Consider the following 19,388-nt stretch of genomic DNA (forward strand, 5'->3'; position numbering starts at 1 on the left):
ATACAGCATATACAAACACACACAGTATTACATAGACACAAGGCATACAGAGACACAAACACGGCTAACATACAGTACACAAATATACACACACACACACAATGAGACAGAAAGGTGTGGGTGGTGTGACGCAGGCTCCGTGAGTCACTGTGATACTAAGACTGAGTTACAGCAAACCATGATTACTCTCGTCTCCAACAGGTGTGGAAGAATACAGGTCTCTCTCTCCCTCTTTTTTTTCTCTATCTACCTCTCTTTTTTCCCTTTTCATTCTCCGTCCACAAATACTTAAAGAAAGAATGAAAGTTAAAGAAAAACCTGTCATATTAAAGATACCAAACTGGCATACAGTACATGTCAAGTCATGAGATGTACTGTATAATGTACTGTTTAGTTATAAAGTTTGACTTGAGATTATGTTAGATTTAATTAGTTTTTTTATTTTTTATGACCAAAAGCATTATCCAATTTCCTTGAATCAGATGGAATTCATGAGATCACTGAGTTACATTGTACGAAGACGCGGCCCCACACAAAGCATTTGCTCCTGCAAATAACTAGTAGAGATCTGTACTATAGCTCTGATTGAATATTGTTCAGCACTCAGTTTTTCTCCTCCTTCCTCAAGGTAATCTGACATGAATAATGAAAATAGACCACATCTGTTATTCATCCATTCCACAGATGTTTGCCTGTTCGTTATTTCTCCACAAGAGGGCAGAAACTGAGCTGGACGCTTCAAAGCACATACCAAACTGATTAGAGCATGATTCGATAAGTAACGCATAGAGTCACCATTGTGACATAATTCTGAAATAATGCACTAACAACATAGTTACTGAAAGTAGTGGCACAAAATCATCGGATAAAGGTTTCCATTTGCAATAAACATTTGATGAGTTGCACTCCTCACTAAGTAATCCAACATTTTCTGAAGAAAGATATGCCCCTTCAACTGATTTTTGAGTACTTCTACAGAAGCCTGAAATGAATTACACACAAACACAGAGATGGGTATCAGATGTGTGTTTTCAGCCAGGGTCAACGAGTCCAAAGAAATTGCTTGCTGACGCTGTCGTTCCCCAGTACTCAACTACAGCTATCATACAGTAGTATAATGGTACACCATCCGGCTTTATTCTAGATTTTTCTGGCAAGCAAAATTCATCGGAGAAAGTGCTGACAGGTGCTGGCCTGGGAGGGGTGGATGGGTTATGAGGATGATGAAAGGAGGAGGGGGAGGCAAGTTCCTAATCTCCTTATCCCAGTCCTAATCTTCGAGTAGCAACATTTATACATGCATTACCTCCACACACCTCCCAACTTCTCCACCACGACACAACAAACCCAGCAGTCCATATACACACAAGATCACACATCTCTGGCTGCCTGGCCGCCATACACACACACATAGACACACATAAACAAACCCATAGTAGAGGAAGATGGCTACAGATGTAAGTGAAACCTTGATGCTAGGGGTGGAGGGTATCAAAAAGACCATCTTACATGGAGGAAGAGGAGATCAGCTACCCAGATTCATCACGGGAACTAAGGTAGGCTGCAACCTCTCCATCACCCTCCAAACATGAGTCCTGTATTACCTACCCAAACTTGTTTTCAGTCAGAACGTCTTTCTGCAATATTCTGTTTGGTGGTTTTGTTATGCAGATGTGGTTACCTCTTCTCTTCACTAGGGACATATCTTAAATGCTGCCTCCATTGAAATTGAACGAGTGTCTCTATGTAATGGGTAATGGCAATTGGTAATGGTAATTGTACTATAAAGTACAATTTAAAAGCTGCATCTCTCTTATCAGGGACACATGACACTAGTCATTTAATTTGCTTTGACATTGAAAAATTGCCTTTCAATTCCACACACTATCCTAACAGAGAGGCATGTTATAGTCCTTTTTACATGACAACAGACGGTTATAACTTTAACTCTAAAACTGACAGATTCATTTATTTTAAATAGAAAAAAGGGTTAACAAGTACTTTATCTCTTTGGTTAATTTCTAGAGAATGGCACATAATGTGGGTGTCATCTTCTGCATCTTTTCTTTTCCCCTTCTTTTTCCTCTCCTCTTAGGTGGTCTTTCACTTCCGCACCCAGCTGTGCAACGATGAGCGCACTGTATTGGATGACAGCAAGAAGGTTGGCGTGCCCATGGAGGTGGTGATTGGGAACATGTTCAAGTTGGAAATCTGGGAGACACTGCTCACCTCCATGAGACTTGGAGAGGTGGCTGAGTTCTGGTGCGATAGCACGGTGAGTAGACTCATTCCCCCACAATGCATCACCAAGTATGAGACATGCTTCCTGAGCATGTGAGTTGTTTGCTTTTTCCCTATAATATAGGAAAAAAACATTGTATTTGGGCAATTTGGTGAGGTCATATTAAAGGCAGAGTAGTTCAGTTAACTCGCTAATGTTACCTGCTGATAGCCTGCCTATATTGAAGCTAGCTAACACTATGTGGTGATGGATATAAAGCTTATCCACACTTTTACCTCTTGATGGCCTCTTCATACAGCAGGAGACCTGTCCTTGACTCCAACTTTGCCCTAGATTTTGCCCTCATTTCATAGCAATAATAAAATGTTAATTGACGAAGTGGAGTCTGTGCCAGTTTCTTTCTGTGAAATCCATTCTGTATGCAATAGCTGGTTTCCGGGTCATTTTGCTGTCTTTTAAACAAACACTAATGCTGTGCCTGTGAACTGAACATTTAGGCTGCAAACTGGTTGACACATTTATATTTATCTGTCATGAACCATAGACACTGCACATCCTTGGGGCTTCGGGCATACACCTGCCACATTTCAACTTCATACAAAATATATGCAAAATAATGAAGGCACAGACACACATACAGAGATTCCTGGCATTATAGATAAATGATTACTTGGCTGGCAAACAATTGCGGTTGTATTCTAAACAAATGTCTCATAATATATAGATTCTTCCAACTGAAATACACATTGTGTTTTGTGTGTGTCTTATGGCAACTGATCATTCTATTGCCTATTCCCTGCTTTCAGCGAATACAACGTTCTTCTGTTCCACACATGACACAATGTCAGGAAAACAACATCCCCTAGTGAAGGCTGAATGTGTTAGGCCTCCTGTACACGCGACACCACATGTTAATAATGTTACTATCCAAAGACACAGAAGCTCTTCTTACTAAACACTTCAATCCCCCCATGAATTTAATTGCATTGGACACAAGACACGCATGTACACCCAGAACCACCTCGTTTCACTTGATGTTGATTGCATGTGTATTCTGGACAATGGCAATCCTGTGTGTTGTCATCTAAGACGTGAACTTGTATAAAATGGATTAGCCTTTGTGTACTGCTAATGCTTTATTAGTCTCCATTTAGCCTCACAAAGCTACTGTCTGTCACTGTCTTTATAACCACAACACAAAATGTTAATTTACCTTTTCCCTTATTGTAGGTTTAATGTAGATTTCACAACAATAGGGTTGTGTTAACCCTTAATTTGCACAGTGCGTTTTGTCTAGTCGCGTTGTGTACGTCCATATCTGTGTGTGTGCATGGGTGTGTATGTGTTACATTTGCATCTAGTCTTAGTGTTATAACAGGAACAGATGGAGTGCTTGCCGTAGGTTCATTAATCTGCAACTGCCTCACCTTTCCCTAATCGAATGGAATTACTGCTGACTCATTATGATGAAGGCCCCACACAGATTAGTTCAGAAGGAGCTTTAAACTGGGGCCCACACATCCACTCAGTCATTCATTACCTAACACACAAACCCAGGTGTCCTATGTACTATTGAATATGCCCCGCAAGGTTCTGTGCGACACTTGTGTTTACCCTTTTGAAACAGTAGAGGGTACTGTTGTAATGTTTGACTCATACTGTGTCAAATGTGGAACATTGGAGAACAGTGCAGATATTGGGATACTTGACTGTACCGTGCGTAGGTAGGTTGTCCCACCTCAAATTCAATAAACACACTATCTTGTATGAAACAATGTATTTTCTCATATTATATAGTATGGTGGGCTACTTTAACATGTACAATTTTGGTCCCCTTTTCTGCCTTATTTTACTCTTTAATTAGATGCCACCAGCCAAATTAATTTTGGAGAAGTGTGATGTTACTTCATTTACTGTATGCTTAATGTAGGCAATCTTGTTATTATTCTGCAGTTCAGCTAACTGGAACTTGTAATACTTAAATCAAATGACTTAACAGGTTGTTTGACAAAATTTATCCCACTTAGTACTGCTAGTTTATGTACCCTTAGTATAGTTAGTCCACATATTTAAATTTTAGGTATATGTTTATTGTATGCACCTTCCTGCCAAAGCAAATTCCTTGTCTGTGCAAACTTTCATGGCGAATAAATCCCTTTCTGATTCTGATTTCTGATTCTGAAATACTTTACTAACACACCACAACCACTACCATCAGCACACCGGCCTGTATCCCATTGTGGCCAAGAGTCTGCGGCGCATTGCGGAGGGCAAGGACCCCGTGGACTGGCACATCCACACGTGTGGCATGGCCAACATGTTCGCCTACCACAGCCTGGGCTATGATGACCTGGACGAGCTGCAGAAGGAGCCGCAGCCTCTTTACTTTGTCTTGGAGCTGGTCAAGGTGAGAGGCATGAAACCAGTCTATGATGAGTTAAGTAACACAACGTTGTGGTGTAACATACTGTATTTTATAGTTCATACGTTAGGATTTGGCAACCGTTATACTGTTTTGTTTCAACGAGATAGTCTTACAAGATCAATCACCAACATATTTTGTTTTCTCTTCTCCGGGTTGTCCTCCTGTGTGTGTGTGTGTGGTTGTTTGTTTGTGTTCATGGACTGTAAGGTAGCGCAGCCCAGTGAGTACGACAGGGAGTCATGGGCCTTGAACGACGAGGAGAGGCTGAAATGTGTGCCAGTGCTGCATGGTCAGGGCAACAAGCTGTATAAACAGGGACGCTACGAGGATGCCACACAAAAATACAAAGAAGCCATTGTCTGCCTCAAGAACATTCAGATAAAGGTATCACCTTGACTTTGATCTTCTGATCTGCAACTAAAACGTTGTGAGACTGTGTGTGTGTGCATATGGTCTTGTATAATAGTATGTGTCCCCAGGAGAAGGCATGGGAGGCTCCATGGTTGAAGTTGGAAAAGATGGGAAACACTCTGACGCTCAACTACTGCCAGTGTCTGCTGCGCATGGAGGAATATTATGAGGTCATCGAGCACACCACTGACATCGTCAACCAGCACCCAGGCATGTCTGAGAGAATCCTAGGGACTCAGGTGGCTGAACGGATAGGGAATCGGGCTAGTAATCTGAAGGTTGCCAGTTCGATTCCCGGCCGTGAAAACGACATTGTGTCCTTGGGCAAGGCACTTCACCCTACTTGCCTCGGGGGAATGTCCCTGTGCTTACTGTAATCGCTCTGGATAAGAGCGTCTGCTAAATGTAAATGTTTGCATGTGCCCTCGCATTAACATAAAATCATTACATTTGCATTTAGCAGACGCTTTTATCCAAATCGACTTCCAAGAGAGAGCTTTACAAAAGAGTATAGGTCACTGATCATAACAAAGAGATAGCCCCAAACTTTGCGAACAGCCAAAACATGAAGCATGCATTGTGGGAAACCAAATAAGTGCCAAAGGGAAGAACCATAAAAGCATGCAGTTAAACAAGTTACAATTGAACAACATGAAACTCCCCACAAGAGTGCAAGAGTGTACCTGTAGAAAAAACAATCAACAGTAAAATATTTCACAGCGAGTACAAGAATTTGAAACCGTTACAACTAACCAAAACTAACTTTTTATGTGCATGTCCTAGGAGTGAAGAAGGCGTTCTACCTGCGTGGTAAAGCCCACATGGAGGTGTGGAACGAGGCTGAGGCCAGGGAGGACTTCAGCAGGGTCCTGGACCTGGACCCTGGCATGGAGAAGGCAGTGAAGAGGGAGCTGGCGCTGCTCAACATGCGCATAGAGGAGAAGAACGAAGAGGACAAGCTGAAGTACAAAGGCATGTTCTAACCATAGAACGCAAACAATGGCTGAATGGAGAGGCAACGACCAGAGAGGGTCGACTACACCGTATATGTCCTCACATATAGGTGGAGGATGAGTGTGAGTGTGTGTGTGTGTGAGAGGGCAGAGGAAAACAGAGCGACTAAGGTACTGTACTTATGACTGTTAGCCATTTCTGCTCAGTAAACTCTGCCTGTGTGGTATGCAAAACTCATTGTAAAACTGTCAAAGGGAATGTTTGAGACACTAAAGACCCAACAGAAAATCTGCTTAGCAACCACTGGGAACCACCATGGAACTGAGGCTGTTGCTGACTCCTGTGTATAAACAAGTCTGTCTTTTTATCTTATGGGTACATTAAATGTCCTTTAGGTGGCGCTCTTTCTGTAAAATAAACCACTGTAAAATATACTGCACTGAAGTTCATTTATACAATTATGAAGCCTATCTACACAAATAGAAACAAAATAATGACACACTTGTAGAACATTAGTAATGGTTCATCATATCCCTAGCTGTTAAAAAAAGTGAATGTGTGTCATAGCTGAATTTAGACTCTTCTAAATGTGTATGCAATGTTGCAACGTGTGTGTCTGAGATAAAGAGAGAGCAGAATGAGTGTAATGCCTCTGGGTTTTAGGATGAAGCTGACAATGGGTGAACTGCACTGAAGGATGCAGTGTGCGTCCGTGTGTGTGTGTGTGTAGTGTATCAGGTCGATTGCATTACATCATATAAGTAGCTCACCTTCATTCAGGGAATTCCTCCTCATCACCATCTAGTCCTAGACACAAACTCATAAGAAACTGAACATACAGCTTGCAGTACATTAAGGCTCTAGTGTTATTAACAGCTAAATTAACAGCTAAATGCACAGATTATTCTAAATCTGAAAATGTTATTATACTAAACTCAGGGATACACCACAAAAGATATGTACTTTTCACAAAAAGCTTGTAACATGTGAGTTATCCTGGATTCTTTGGTTAGATGTGGTGCATACATTTTGGGATTAACAATCACAGCTATCTAATACCATTGACCCCGATGAGTCCTCAATGAAGCATTGTAAATCCCAAAGAAGTCTGATATTATGTAGACTGCGAATTTACTTTGCTTATCCTATAATATTATTGACCTCGGGCTCAAGTCTTGCTATTCCGTGTACAGGATGCAGCGCTTTGGAAATCCGCCTTGCATATCCCGCTGCTGGCTCAGTTCCATTGGTGCTGATGTTGGGAAGAGTAGAAGGAGGGAGGGGGGAGGGCGGCATGAAGAGATGGGGAGGGGGAGCCGCACTGCTCTGCTACAAGTTCTGCCCAGTTGCTTTGTTGCTGCAGCGTCAGAAAGAGCCTTGAGGCACGGCCTAGTGCGGATCAAACAAACGGAAGGGGTTTAAAGTCACTAGGTCATATTTACGTGAAGTCGCAAATCTTTCATCGTTTTTGGTTATTTAACGCAAAACAAAGCGTTAACCTGCTTGCTATAACAGAAACTGTGGATAATGGTGCAACGTGGTGGGAGAGGCAGGCGACAGGCGGTTCACTGAGTGATTTGTTCCTCCTTTGCGCTGTAGATGGAGAGAGCGCGTGCACAATTCTAAGGAAATCGCTTTCTGCTAGCGCGTGTGGATTGAATGAAACTGCGGATTTGAGGCGAAGGCGTTCTTTTTGGTCCAAGGCGAAGAATGATGCGCAAATATTACCGGGAAATTGTTTTATTGCACAAATACCTTTAGATTGTTGGGATTATTTTCCCTTGTGTTAATTTGTTACATTAGCCTAAATAAAAAATTGTGAGAGCCAAGCAAGTGAGCTTCGTAAACTACAGTCTAACATACCTTATAAAGCCTCATTATGTCCGTTTAGGGGATCTCAGGGCATAAAAAAATAATACAGCTAAATCAAATTATTTTTGAATCCTGGACTTTGGAATTGAAGAATGGCTGTCAACACTGACACAGCATTTGAAAAATCTACACTTGGTGAAAGTGTTGCAGCACAACCCAACGAGTCCCAAGAGACAGAAAAACTTCTCAGCGCCGTGACAACAGAGCCCGGTGGCAACGGAATGAAAATGTCCAGCTCCTTCACAGTCAACGTTGGGGGCGATAAGAACCTCGACACAGATCAGAATGGCCACAGTGTACCCCTCAGGTCGGGTTCGGCGGGACACCTGGGCGCTCCCCCGCTCTCCCCGTCCCGGGTCAGTTTGAGCCGCACCTCGTCCACCGGTAATGCTGGCGTTCAAGAGGCACAAAATCCCAAAGACTATCTCATACTCGTGATCATCTCCTGCTTCTGTCCTGTCTGGCCCGTCAGCATCGTAGCATTGGTATATTCAATTATGGTAAGTAGATACAGTCTGTAGCCCACAGTGGAATAAGCACTTGTACATTTCAAATCTCAACGGTAATTTTTCCCATTCTGTTTTTTCTTGAAATGCTTGTTCTGCTAACACAAGCCTTGTGGGTTTACCGTTTACCCCTTATTAATATGATAAACCAGACCAAGTGCAGTTTGATGTGTAAAAATGTAGCACTAGGGCAGTCATCAAAATCTGAAAAGCTACTTTTCTCATGTCCTGTTATTACAATGTCGGCCTAATTATTGTCATTTTGGATCTGCCATTCATAACGTCTAGTTGCTTCATTGAGAGAAAAATATCTGCATATCACCTGCACTTCCTGTAGCGCGTGCATAGGACATGCGACGCTCTTTTCCTAAAACAAATTATTGGTCATTTCTCTGGTAATTTATCAATCTGATGCTTTGGATTTCATCATGCAAATTAAATATACGACAACAATAAGTTTCCAAAATCTGTGAGCAAGTGGCATCGATTTCAAACCCTGATACTGCAAATGTGGCAAATAATAGAGCGATGGAAACAGCCACATTGCTTACAAATAACATTAATTAACATAACTAACATAATTGTCGAATCTAATTTTTTGTTTCGTATTGTAACGTGTAGGCCTATGTAATTATAGAACATATAATATAGAACATTTTCATTTTAGAGTTTGGCGTATTTCACCCACAAATTAAGATTGATCCACACTGCTGCTTGGGCGCAAACATAACAACCTCGTGACGCTTCCGCACTTCCATAAAATGTTTGCCGCAATTATCCTCATACATTATTAATTGTTGTGCAAATTATTCTATTAAAAACTGGAGAGTGCTGCTTACTCTATTTGATGTGTGGTGATTTAACGTAATTTCTGTAGGTCTAAATTAGTTTAGTTTGTGGTGTACTATTGGCTAACTTCAAAGCACTTAAAATGTATATCGATTTTGTTGACATGAGGTCTGAGAACGGAAATGGGCGCGCTGAATCTAAATTTGGTTTTCTTTGAGAGATCCTACACTAGGCCTACAGGTTGATTCTACAGTTGTTCTGGAGGGTAGACAAATTGACATTTTGGCTTTCAGTTTTGGCTTCATTAATCTTTCCTACTTGATGTCATACCAGCAGAGTATCAATATCCAAGAGACCGAAAAATGTGGTTCTGTAGTTTACACATTTACATTTCGCTTAAATTGTATTCATTTAGTATTATTAGTATTATAATGTTTTTATCCAAGGTAACACATAATGCATACAGAAAATACAGCAATAACTCAAATAGTTAGAAAATGAAAATCTGTCTCTGTACACACAAATCTGCGTTTGTGTGTATGTGTGTATGCATTGTAGGTGGGTCAGGCCACACACATTTGTAATAGCTAAATGTCAGAACAAACGTGGATACAGCATGTGACCACAGGAAATAGCATCAACATGTATACTTCAACCTTGTTTACAAGACCATGTTAAGAGTTTTGAATACAAACGGTTGCAGTGTCTCTACAATCATTCATGGTAGCAGCATACGGTATGCCACCCTGAGCTGAGAAAAATGCAATCCAATAAATACTTAACCTGGATCATCCAGCAATCCTGAGATCTCTACAACTGATTAGAAGCAGTGTAGGCAATCATTAGGAACTTTATTTATTTGTGCTTCTCATCTCTCTACTGAAGTGCCTCAGCCAAGCCTGCATCCCCAGTTATTTTCTGGTCTTTGTGCATTTCTGAGGTTAGGACTGTCCAAGAACATACAAACATGGAGCAATAAATCACTGGGAGTCTGTTTTAAAGGGCTTTACTGAATCCTTTTTCCATTACAGGTGGGTAATGATAAAGCCTGTAGGCTCTCTGTTTCTCCCTCCCTCCCTCCCTCCCTCCCTCCCTCCCTCCCTCCCTCCCTCCCTCCCTCCCTCCCTCCCTCCCTCCCTCCCTCCCTCCCTCCCTCCCTCCCTCCCTCCCTCCCTCCCTCCCTCCCTCCCTCCCTCCCTCTGCCTCCCTCCCTCTGCCTCCCTCCTTCCATCCATCCGTCCCTCACACACACACACACACACACACACACACTCTCTTTCCTGCAATGAGCCCACAGCTCAGTGGTTTTCAGTCTCCACAGCTGGATCTGGCTTGAAGGGATTTTGGTTCAGGTGTTGTCACTCAACAAAACTTGAGTGACAACTTGAGTGAGAACTTAACCAATCGATTTCAAAGCTGCCCTGTTCCAATAGTGGCACTCATGTCTCAAATCCTCTTTGAAAGTGTTCCAGTGCTTCAGGCCTCAAACAGTTCAGTGTTATCTAGATTGAAGCACAGGATATTATCTGAGTTGCTTATCCAAGCAGACATTTATACTTAAGCAGTTGTGATGTCTCAATTAAATCCAGACCCCATGCCACTTATTACAAGACCAAGATAATTCATCCTTACATCACTGCTGGCACATCATGCTGCCCGTCACCAATGAGAGAGAAAGAAAGAGAGGAGCAGAGAATAAAAAAGGCGAAGAGAGAAGGAGACAGGTGTGGAAGAGGAAGAGCAAAGGAAAGGAAACCAGAGCTGCACACTAACTCAATAAAAAGCGAGAGAAGTCAATTTAGCTGTCCTACAGAGGGCAAGCTGAAGCTGTTAGCCAGCTCCGCTATCCAGATAAACACAATATCTGTCCTATAGGGTTGTATGGGAGACATAGATGGCTAGTAAGAGAGACAGGAAGGACATCCGATCATTTCCTGCCTGAAGGACCTGGATAAGAATGAACACTCAAATCGACGCAGGAAACACAGCTAATGCATTGTATCTCTATATGACTGATATCTTGAGTCCTAACAAATACCCCACACTCTCTAACAGCCTTAAAACCCAACCTACATTGATATTAGTAGAAATCAGACTATAGTTAGTGTTGTTTGAGTGGAGAACAGTAGGCCTACTGATACCTCCACAACCTCACATCCAGCCTCACATCCAGTCCAGTAAGTGACACCTTCTCAGTACAGCAGCCCATGCATCCAGTGTGGCTGTGTGTGAGGTGAGGAGAGGGAACAGCTCTGAGACCAATGCTACTTCTGAGGTTTTTGCGGCATGGAAATGCAGAAGTTGGGGAGTCAATTACCGGGAGTGGGGAGGCTGGGGGTAATAGGCTTTTATTGGCCAGCGCGGCCTCTCTGGGTAATAGGGAGGCCAAAACTGCAGGGCCGTTACTGCGCGCTCGGCAGATTTGCCTGTGAAATATGGCCTAGTGGCTTGCAGCTGAATGGATGGCTTTTTGCTTTCTGTGGATGTTTGTGTGTGTGTGAGATGAGGGGTGGTAAATGGTTTCTTATTAGCAATCTAACCAATTTGTGTTGCAATATGGGGTGTTTGATATATTTCACAGCTAATCTCTTCTCTGAAAGCTTGAATTTGGCCTAAACGTACAAATGTGCTAGCTGGCTACATTACGGTACAGTATAGTGTGGTATGCTATACAATTGTACATTTCAAATGCTAAAGGACTGTTGTTTGCATGGTTCTATGTAGGTCTGCAGCGCTGACACAACGAGGGAGTGAGTTATAAATATGGCCCGTTTGACAATTGACATCTTAGTGTTTCAATCACAATGCCATCTCTAACCTTAGAGTTGTCTAGAAATTGAATTAGCACAAGTATTGCAGTTAAGTTGACATACAGTTCCTCATAATAAGCATCCATCTGCTCTCAAAATAGAAGATAGTAGAGTACAGTAGAATTTATATTAAAGGAACACAAAGTCATTGCACGGCCGGGAATCGAACCGGCAACCTTCTGATTACTAGCCCTAGCCCAATTCCCTAACCACTCAGCCATCTGACTCCCTTCTAATATATTTTCTAATATACTTTCCACAACCCCTGTGATGTCTAGTACAGGGAGGGCAGCTATGCAGTTTAACATTTATTGCAGTGCATTTAAATACCTGCATAATTTGATCAACAAAGGCAAGCACACCCAATTATTAGATGTGACTAGATCAAGCTTGAACGTTATCTGACTGGTCAGAATTAGGGCTCTCCTAAGCCTGTTGTAGCCCCACTCACACCCATACAGTAGGAACACATGAGCTAGTACAGACACCTGCACACAGTCTCTCCCGGCCATAGAGTACCTCCCCCCCCCCAGGCTGCTCCTACCACCGGGGCCATGTTCTCCATTATTAATGACTGGAGGCTGGAGAAGGGAGAACACTTAGAGACTTAGAGTCTCCCTCTCTCCTTCTTCAACTGCAGGGCGACCACAGGGAGGGGGGTGGGGAAGGCAGGCTAGAGTGTGTGTGTGTGTGTGTGTGTGTGTGTGTGTGTGTGTGTGGATTGGCGCACGTGAGGGTTTTTTGGGGCGGAATTAACAGTGACAGTCACAATGTGAGTCTACAGGATTTTTCCGCACCAGTGAAATTTTACAGTCATAAGAAAATACCAACCAGGCGTTCCTCTTCCAGCACATCAATACGACCATTTATCACCCAGAGGGAAGGCTCCCTCCCACCACAAGTCACCAAGCTTCAGGCCCACACATACGCAAACACAAACACACAAGCTATGGTAATCTGATAACCCTCACTGCAACAAAAGCTCAATTGCTATAAGAAATACACACCGTGAAAGATTTCAACGGCAGGCTAAGATATTTTATTATTTACAAATATGTACTTGTGTACTGTAGGCTACACTCCAAGTATGGTACAGTGTTAGGAAGGCCAGTTTGGTGACGAAGCAAAAGAGATGCAAATGCCATCTAACCAGGCTGTGTTTCTGAGGGGCTCCTATTGATTAGAGGTGCTGATGCAGCTTTACTTTGTGATTGGAGTTCTGATCAATATAAACTCTGATGCCCAGGCCCACTAAGATATCACTCTTTCCCTGCTGTACTGGAACTGAGCACTTGGGGTGGTGGAGTGCGTGTGTGTGCGAGAGAGAGGAAGAGAGGGAGTGAGAGAAATCTGATCTCACGTGTTCCACTCTACACTTCATGATGAAACATGTTGAAAAACAACACTTGTACAGTGTACTGTCCCAGGCGTATCTGACCCTGGCTGTCCTGTAGGACCTCAGAGGACAGGAGAGGGGAGAAAAGGACAAACATAGGGATGGGTGGTAGAAGTATAAACTGAGAGCGCAAATGAAAGAAGAAAGGTGATGGTGAGTAGAGGAGGGAGTGTTTCTTTACCTGCAGTGCAAAGAGTGTTATTCAATCCCTTGGTGAGGCTAACCCAGCCCTGAGCAGACACACCCGAACATGAGTCAAATACAATCACACACTCACTGTTGTCGCCTATTCAAGAGCCTAGATACTAGAGCACGCGTAGATCTCACGCTGCTCATACAGTATATTACGGTGCAATTTGCCTTTATTACATTAAGTGGCTTGATCAGCACTATAGCACCAGCACCATAACATAATATAAAAACTGTATCACACTATCTCATGCTACTCATTCTTATTCTTATTTTTATATATATTTTATTTTATATTTAAATTGTTTTATTCTTAGATTGTTTAGTTCTTAGGAATAGTTAAACTTCTGTACCTTTACTTAATTTAAGATTTGTATATGTTTAGTGTTTGCACCTCCCTGCCACAGTAAATTCCGTGTTTGTATAACATACATGGCGAATAAACCGAATTCTGATTCTGATCAGGTAATGAGATTATATAAAGACTGTGACTTTGTAACATGAGTTTTCTGCCAAGATATTTGAAGATGCTTCTCTGCACCTGATTGTAAACGTAACCATCCCCTCCCAGTATTTTACTGTTAATGAGACAAGCGCTTATTATATCATACATAACACATATCTGTAAGTCCAACTTCTGAGTCACAATCAAATGTCCCTCCCTTGCTACTGCAGATTTGTTTCCTCAAGAAAAACAACAGAAATCAGTGCAGTAGAAAATAGCAACTTGATGTATCAACTGAGGTTTTTATATTATGTTATGGTGCTGGTGCTATAGTGCTGATCAAGCCACTTAATGTAATAAAGGCAAATTGCACCGTAATATACTGTATGACCAAATAATGTTTTTAGATGACCTTTATTTTTCTTGTTCACTAATTGGATTTGATTTAATTGGTATGAGCAATGTAGTGGAGCACTTTTTTTCACCATCCCAGTCAATGAGATCTGTGTTTTATTGTTAGGGTAGTGTTCTACTGTGGCCTGCATGTTACAAGGAAAAGTTCAGCACCATGGACAGCACTTTCCTGCTCAGCACCATGGACAGCACCAGCTGGGCATAAAATTCAGAAAATGTAACAATCAATAAAAGCTTTGAGGTCTTTCTAACAGTTTGGTCAGTGAGACCCTTTTTTTATTGAGAGCTACAATCAAAACAGATAAAAAGCTGAGAAAGTAGACTTTAGGAACCTGAGGTTGGCCACAGAGTAAGGGAGTGTGTGGCTGCGTGTTTTGTCATCTAGAGAGATGTTTGTTGACTGTTGAGATCGGATGCTGCTATTGATCTCTTTAATCTAATGTGTGTGAGTGAGTATGTGTGTGTGTGTGTGTGTGTGTGTCACCCTGGGGAACACTAGGGGGGGGGGGGGGGGGTTAATGGGAAAATGTGGCATGCCGGGGAACCCTGGATAATAGGAAGAGAATGACATCATTCTAGCGTGATTTGTAATTGGGTTTTGTATCTCTCAGTCTAGAGAGCAACCGGAGGTCTCCCCCATGAGATCTTCTGTGATCACTGCCCACTTTCCCACAACGCTCACATGTACGCATACACACATGCACACGCACACACATAGCCCTCCTTTTGGTCCATCAACCTGTCTGTATGTCAATAGGCTTTAGTATACTGCATCCATCCATCATGTGGCAACTGACAGCTCCTGAAAACAGCAACATGCTATTGTTGAGTATAACAAATATTCTGTGTTAAAAAAATACAAGAATCTTTTTTGCTATTGCTGATTAATGGAATTCAACCTAATAAATATTTCACAGTAAAACACTCAGCCTGGCAGATTGAATAAGACTCCTGTGTATTTCAGAGTGTTCCAGGATGTAATCTGTGGTTGAACTATGTTTGTCGAGACTGCAGGCGTCTATAGAAGCGCTGGTTTGGTTTTATGCTGTATCACACTTTCCTATATCTTTGTGTTCAGGTTTGAATTTGAACTGTTGTAATGGTTGAAGATAAACTGGAACATAATCACACATCACCTTGACTAGGATGATGTGTTCTCTCTGTCCTCTGTCTTATTAAACTGTGTGTGTGTTGTCTCCAGTCCAGAAACAGTCTCCAGTCAGGGGACATGGACGGGGCCAAGAGACTGGGTCGTTTGGCTCGCCTGCTCAGCATCGTGTCCATCATCCTGGGTCTGCTCATCATCGTGGTCTACGTGGTGGTCTACGGTGCGGACTCTCTCTCTGTCTCTCTCTGTCTCTCTCTGTCTCTCTCTGTCTCTCTCTCTCTCTCTGATATGAATTTATTATATAATAATTTCATAGAAATAAAAAGAATCCCCACATTCAGATAATTTATGACACCAACACACATACTCACACACACTCATACACATGCCAGGTTGTGCGTTTGTGTGTGTTTTTACTAAGTGATATGATATCTGAGCTGTGTGCATGGTCAGATTAGCACTGCAGCTATTAAAACTGGCAGTCACGGACACCCTGGTTTACTGGCAATCTTGCACATGGTTTGTTTGTCATCATTCTGTTAAAATGACGACCTCTCTCCACCTTTGTTCACTTCCTTTCATCCTTTTTTTGTTCCCCTCTTCCTCTTGTTTCCAACATTCTCTTTCTCCCCTCTTTTCCTATCCTGTACCTAACAGTGACCAGTAAATAGCTCTGAGGACACCATGCATGCTGCAGACCAATCCCAAGATGCATCATGGGAAAATCTACCGATTCTGACCATTCCAAAAATCTAAAAAGAAGCAATCTTCATCAATGCCTCACTGTAATTAGGCCTTCTGAGAAACACAGCAAAAAATAAACAAGTTCTATTAAGAGTAGGTGCCGTAGCAAAGCAAACCAATAAGCAAAAACATAAAAGATCTAAGAAATGCATGCTTTAGACTTCTGTAACATTTGCTTGATAAAGAAAAAAAACTTGATATAATGTTTTAAGAATGAAAGTGATGGTTTACACTCAGGTTGGAAAGACTCACTGCATCTCTCTCTGGACTAATGGAGTCTGAAAATGACATGGAGATGATGACTAAAGGAAAGAGGGATGGAGCAAAAAAATGATGTATTCTGTATGAAGAAAGGTGGGAACTCTTCAAACAGGCACTTCAAAGCTTTGGGACCACGAACCTCAGATAGGTTATATGGTGACCTTAATATATTCCTAGTTTACCTTGTTGCATTAAAAACATATACAGTCTGTATAACTATACTGCTAAAGTTTGCAATTGTAGTTTACAAAATGATCTAAATGTGCATTTTATATAAGGTTTGTATGTGGGGTTGAGCGTGGTTGATTGAGACTGTTACGCATAAGAGTGGTTGTTGCCTTGAATGGCAAAATGTTGGGGAAAGAAACACAATTTGGCTGATTTAGCTGATTTTTACATTTGTTTTTCATTATTTTGTAGACCTTTTGACAAAACAGAGATCACCTGCATGCCTTGTCTTGAAGGTAGTATGTATATCTGTGTTCAATTGGGATGTAAACAATCTTTACCTGTCTGTGTTGTTTTGACTGGAAATCTAAAGAAATTAGCTGAGAGAATACAGAAAGTTGTACATTCATGTGAACCATGCTTACATCCTACTGCTACTATCACTTCCGACCTCCCCTCTTGCCCCTCCCATTCTGCGCCCCCCCTCCCCCCACAACCCCTTGCCTTGCTCTGGGAGGAGCCTGATTATATTGACACGCATGCCAACCCTCCCGACCCCCAGCCCCCCCCCCTCTCCCAAACCATAAGTCATTTAATTGGCCCCCTTATCACATCCGATTTCCACTTCCTCCTTCGAACCTCTTTGACCATCTCCACACATTACCCGTAATACCTTGACTGTTAATGTAAATTGTTTCACTGAATGTCTTTTATACTATACACAAACACCACCACTATCTCCTCTACAGTCATCCCTACCTACTCTTACCCCTCTGTCACCGTATTATGATACTGTATGACTTTATGTGAGAATATATATGCAATATATAGGCATGCTATGGGACAAACAGTACACCGTTTTTTGGTAATGTTTCTGTGTTAGCCTTCCTGTGCTAAAGGTACATTGCTTTAATTGACAGTAGTTGTAGTATGTCTGTGTTCTGTAGCACGCCAGTCTGTCTGCATTTCCCTCATCTGGTAGAAGTCCCATTGTACAGGTTTACAGTAACTATGGTAACACACAACAGAACTTTATTGTAGGGCAGTAATATCACTGAAAGACATAAAGCCTTATAACTTATGTATAGGTAATCCATTTACCTTATTACCTTTCCACCTTGCTTATTTAACACACTTGGTTGCACAAGTCCGACCATTTTCATATCACTGTTTTAAAATTGTCTTTAATTTAACTACCTTGTTTAAGGGCTTAGAGAAGAGATAACTAGACATGATTAAGAATTTGATTGGTTGATTATTCAAGAGTAATAACTCCAACTTTAATCAAAGTTAGATTTTTTTGCCCATAAAAGTATCTATGGTAGTTGAAAACAGCCTTTGGGGTATAAAAACCTTCTCGAAATAAGTAACAAAAGCTGAAATCCAAAGAATCCTCTCCCAATGTCTGCATTTGTAAAGCTCCCATTTGACCGGTGTCTTACACATAATAGAATAAACTCTAGACTGTTCTCAATATCTCTTCCCACTCTTTACCTTCTGGGGTAAAAAGCAGATGTATTTACCTGTCTGGATAGAGCTACAGATGTTTACTACACTGGGCATACGCCTTTAAAACCTTTCCTCATCATTCACTGTAAAGTACAGTACTTAACTGTCTCTCTGGGCATGTGTCAATTCCAGACTATACAGTAGTTCTAAGATTCATTTTAAGGGATGACTTATGCTATTTCAAAGCAGGTTAGCTGAAAGGCATGATAAGTTGGGGTGATCCTAAAACGATTTTTTTTTTTTTACTTGTTCATTATTTTTCCTTTGGATGTCTACACAACAGGTTTACATCTCTTTCTTGTGTACATTTTGCATGTCTGGAATAAACGTTACCATGCATGGTCAACGCAGCCTTGTTGAGAGATTGATATATATGTGCGTTTGTGGAGGGCTGTTACTAATGGCTGGTGTGGCAGAGGGGAGTGTTTAAGAGGTTAACTGCTGAGTGGAGGGCTGGGAGGTTGGACGACCTTCCTGTTAGTGTAACATCTGTTAGGAGGCAGTAACACTGAGCCTCTAACACAGACACCGCCTCTCTGGAACTACGGAATAAGGGCAATAGTGCTCACACACACACACACCTTGACAATTACTCCTTCACTCTCACAGCTTATTTTAATCCTGAAGAACACGCTTGTCAACCCATCTCATATTAGCTCGCACATGCTGTTTTTGCACACACGCACACATACATACGCCACCATTTTTCAGGCTGCTGGCAGCCAGTGTGGTGAATAATGCATCTACCAGGAAATGGCTCTACTGGAAGGTCTGCTGATTTTGCACTTCAGACCAGAGACTCCTGCCCATGACAGCAAAGCAATGGCCCTGTGCCCAGTCCAACAAATAGCCCCACTCTGCAATACATTCAGTAGTATAGACACATCTCACAAATGATCAGACAATAAAATGTCTGTCTCATAACTTGCCCCAAATGAAGTTTAAATGCACATTAAAATAAAGGGGAATATTTCTGTGCAAGAAATTCATTCAGGAAGTTTTTTCTAAACTGATCTCCTGACCTATGACTGGATCTACTGCTCTGTGACTGGTCTCCATCATTGATTAAATGTGCATATCAAAACACCATCCCATGGAAATACAAACTGTCTGTACCTGTAGGACAATACAAACCATGTAAAATA

General features: G+C 41.8%; 2 protein-coding genes across 2 annotated transcripts; both read left to right on the forward strand.

Annotated features, from left to right (window-relative positions):
• The first annotated feature begins 1,340 nt into the window (after positions 1 to 1,340).
• On the forward strand, positions 1,341 to 6,405 carry aipl1 (aryl hydrocarbon receptor interacting protein-like 1). Its single transcript, XM_067246770.1, has 6 exons — positions 1,341 to 1,556; positions 2,096 to 2,275; positions 4,461 to 4,649; positions 4,875 to 5,051; positions 5,147 to 5,288; positions 5,862 to 6,405. The coding sequence occupies exons 1-6, from the start codon at positions 1,446 to 1,448 to the stop codon at positions 6,059 to 6,061; spliced, it is 999 nt and encodes a 332-aa protein (XP_067102871.1). The 5' UTR covers positions 1,341 to 1,445; the 3' UTR covers positions 6,062 to 6,405.
• Positions 6,406 to 7,400: 995 nt separating this feature from the next.
• trarg1a (trafficking regulator of GLUT4 (SLC2A4) 1a) lies at positions 7,401 to 18,589 on the forward strand. Its single transcript, XM_067246769.1, has 3 exons — positions 7,401 to 8,404; positions 15,655 to 15,781; positions 16,219 to 18,589. The coding sequence occupies exons 1-3, from the start codon at positions 7,997 to 7,999 to the stop codon at positions 16,230 to 16,232; spliced, it is 549 nt and encodes a 182-aa protein (XP_067102870.1). The 5' UTR covers positions 7,401 to 7,996; the 3' UTR covers positions 16,233 to 18,589.
• Positions 18,590 to 19,388: the final 799 nt, after the last annotated feature.

The sequence above is a fragment of the Osmerus mordax genome, chromosome 11 (genome assembly GCF_038355195.1).
Source record: "Osmerus mordax isolate fOsmMor3 chromosome 11, fOsmMor3.pri, whole genome shotgun sequence".
Lineage (NCBI taxonomy): Eukaryota > Metazoa > Chordata > Actinopteri > Osmeriformes > Osmeridae > Osmerus > Osmerus mordax.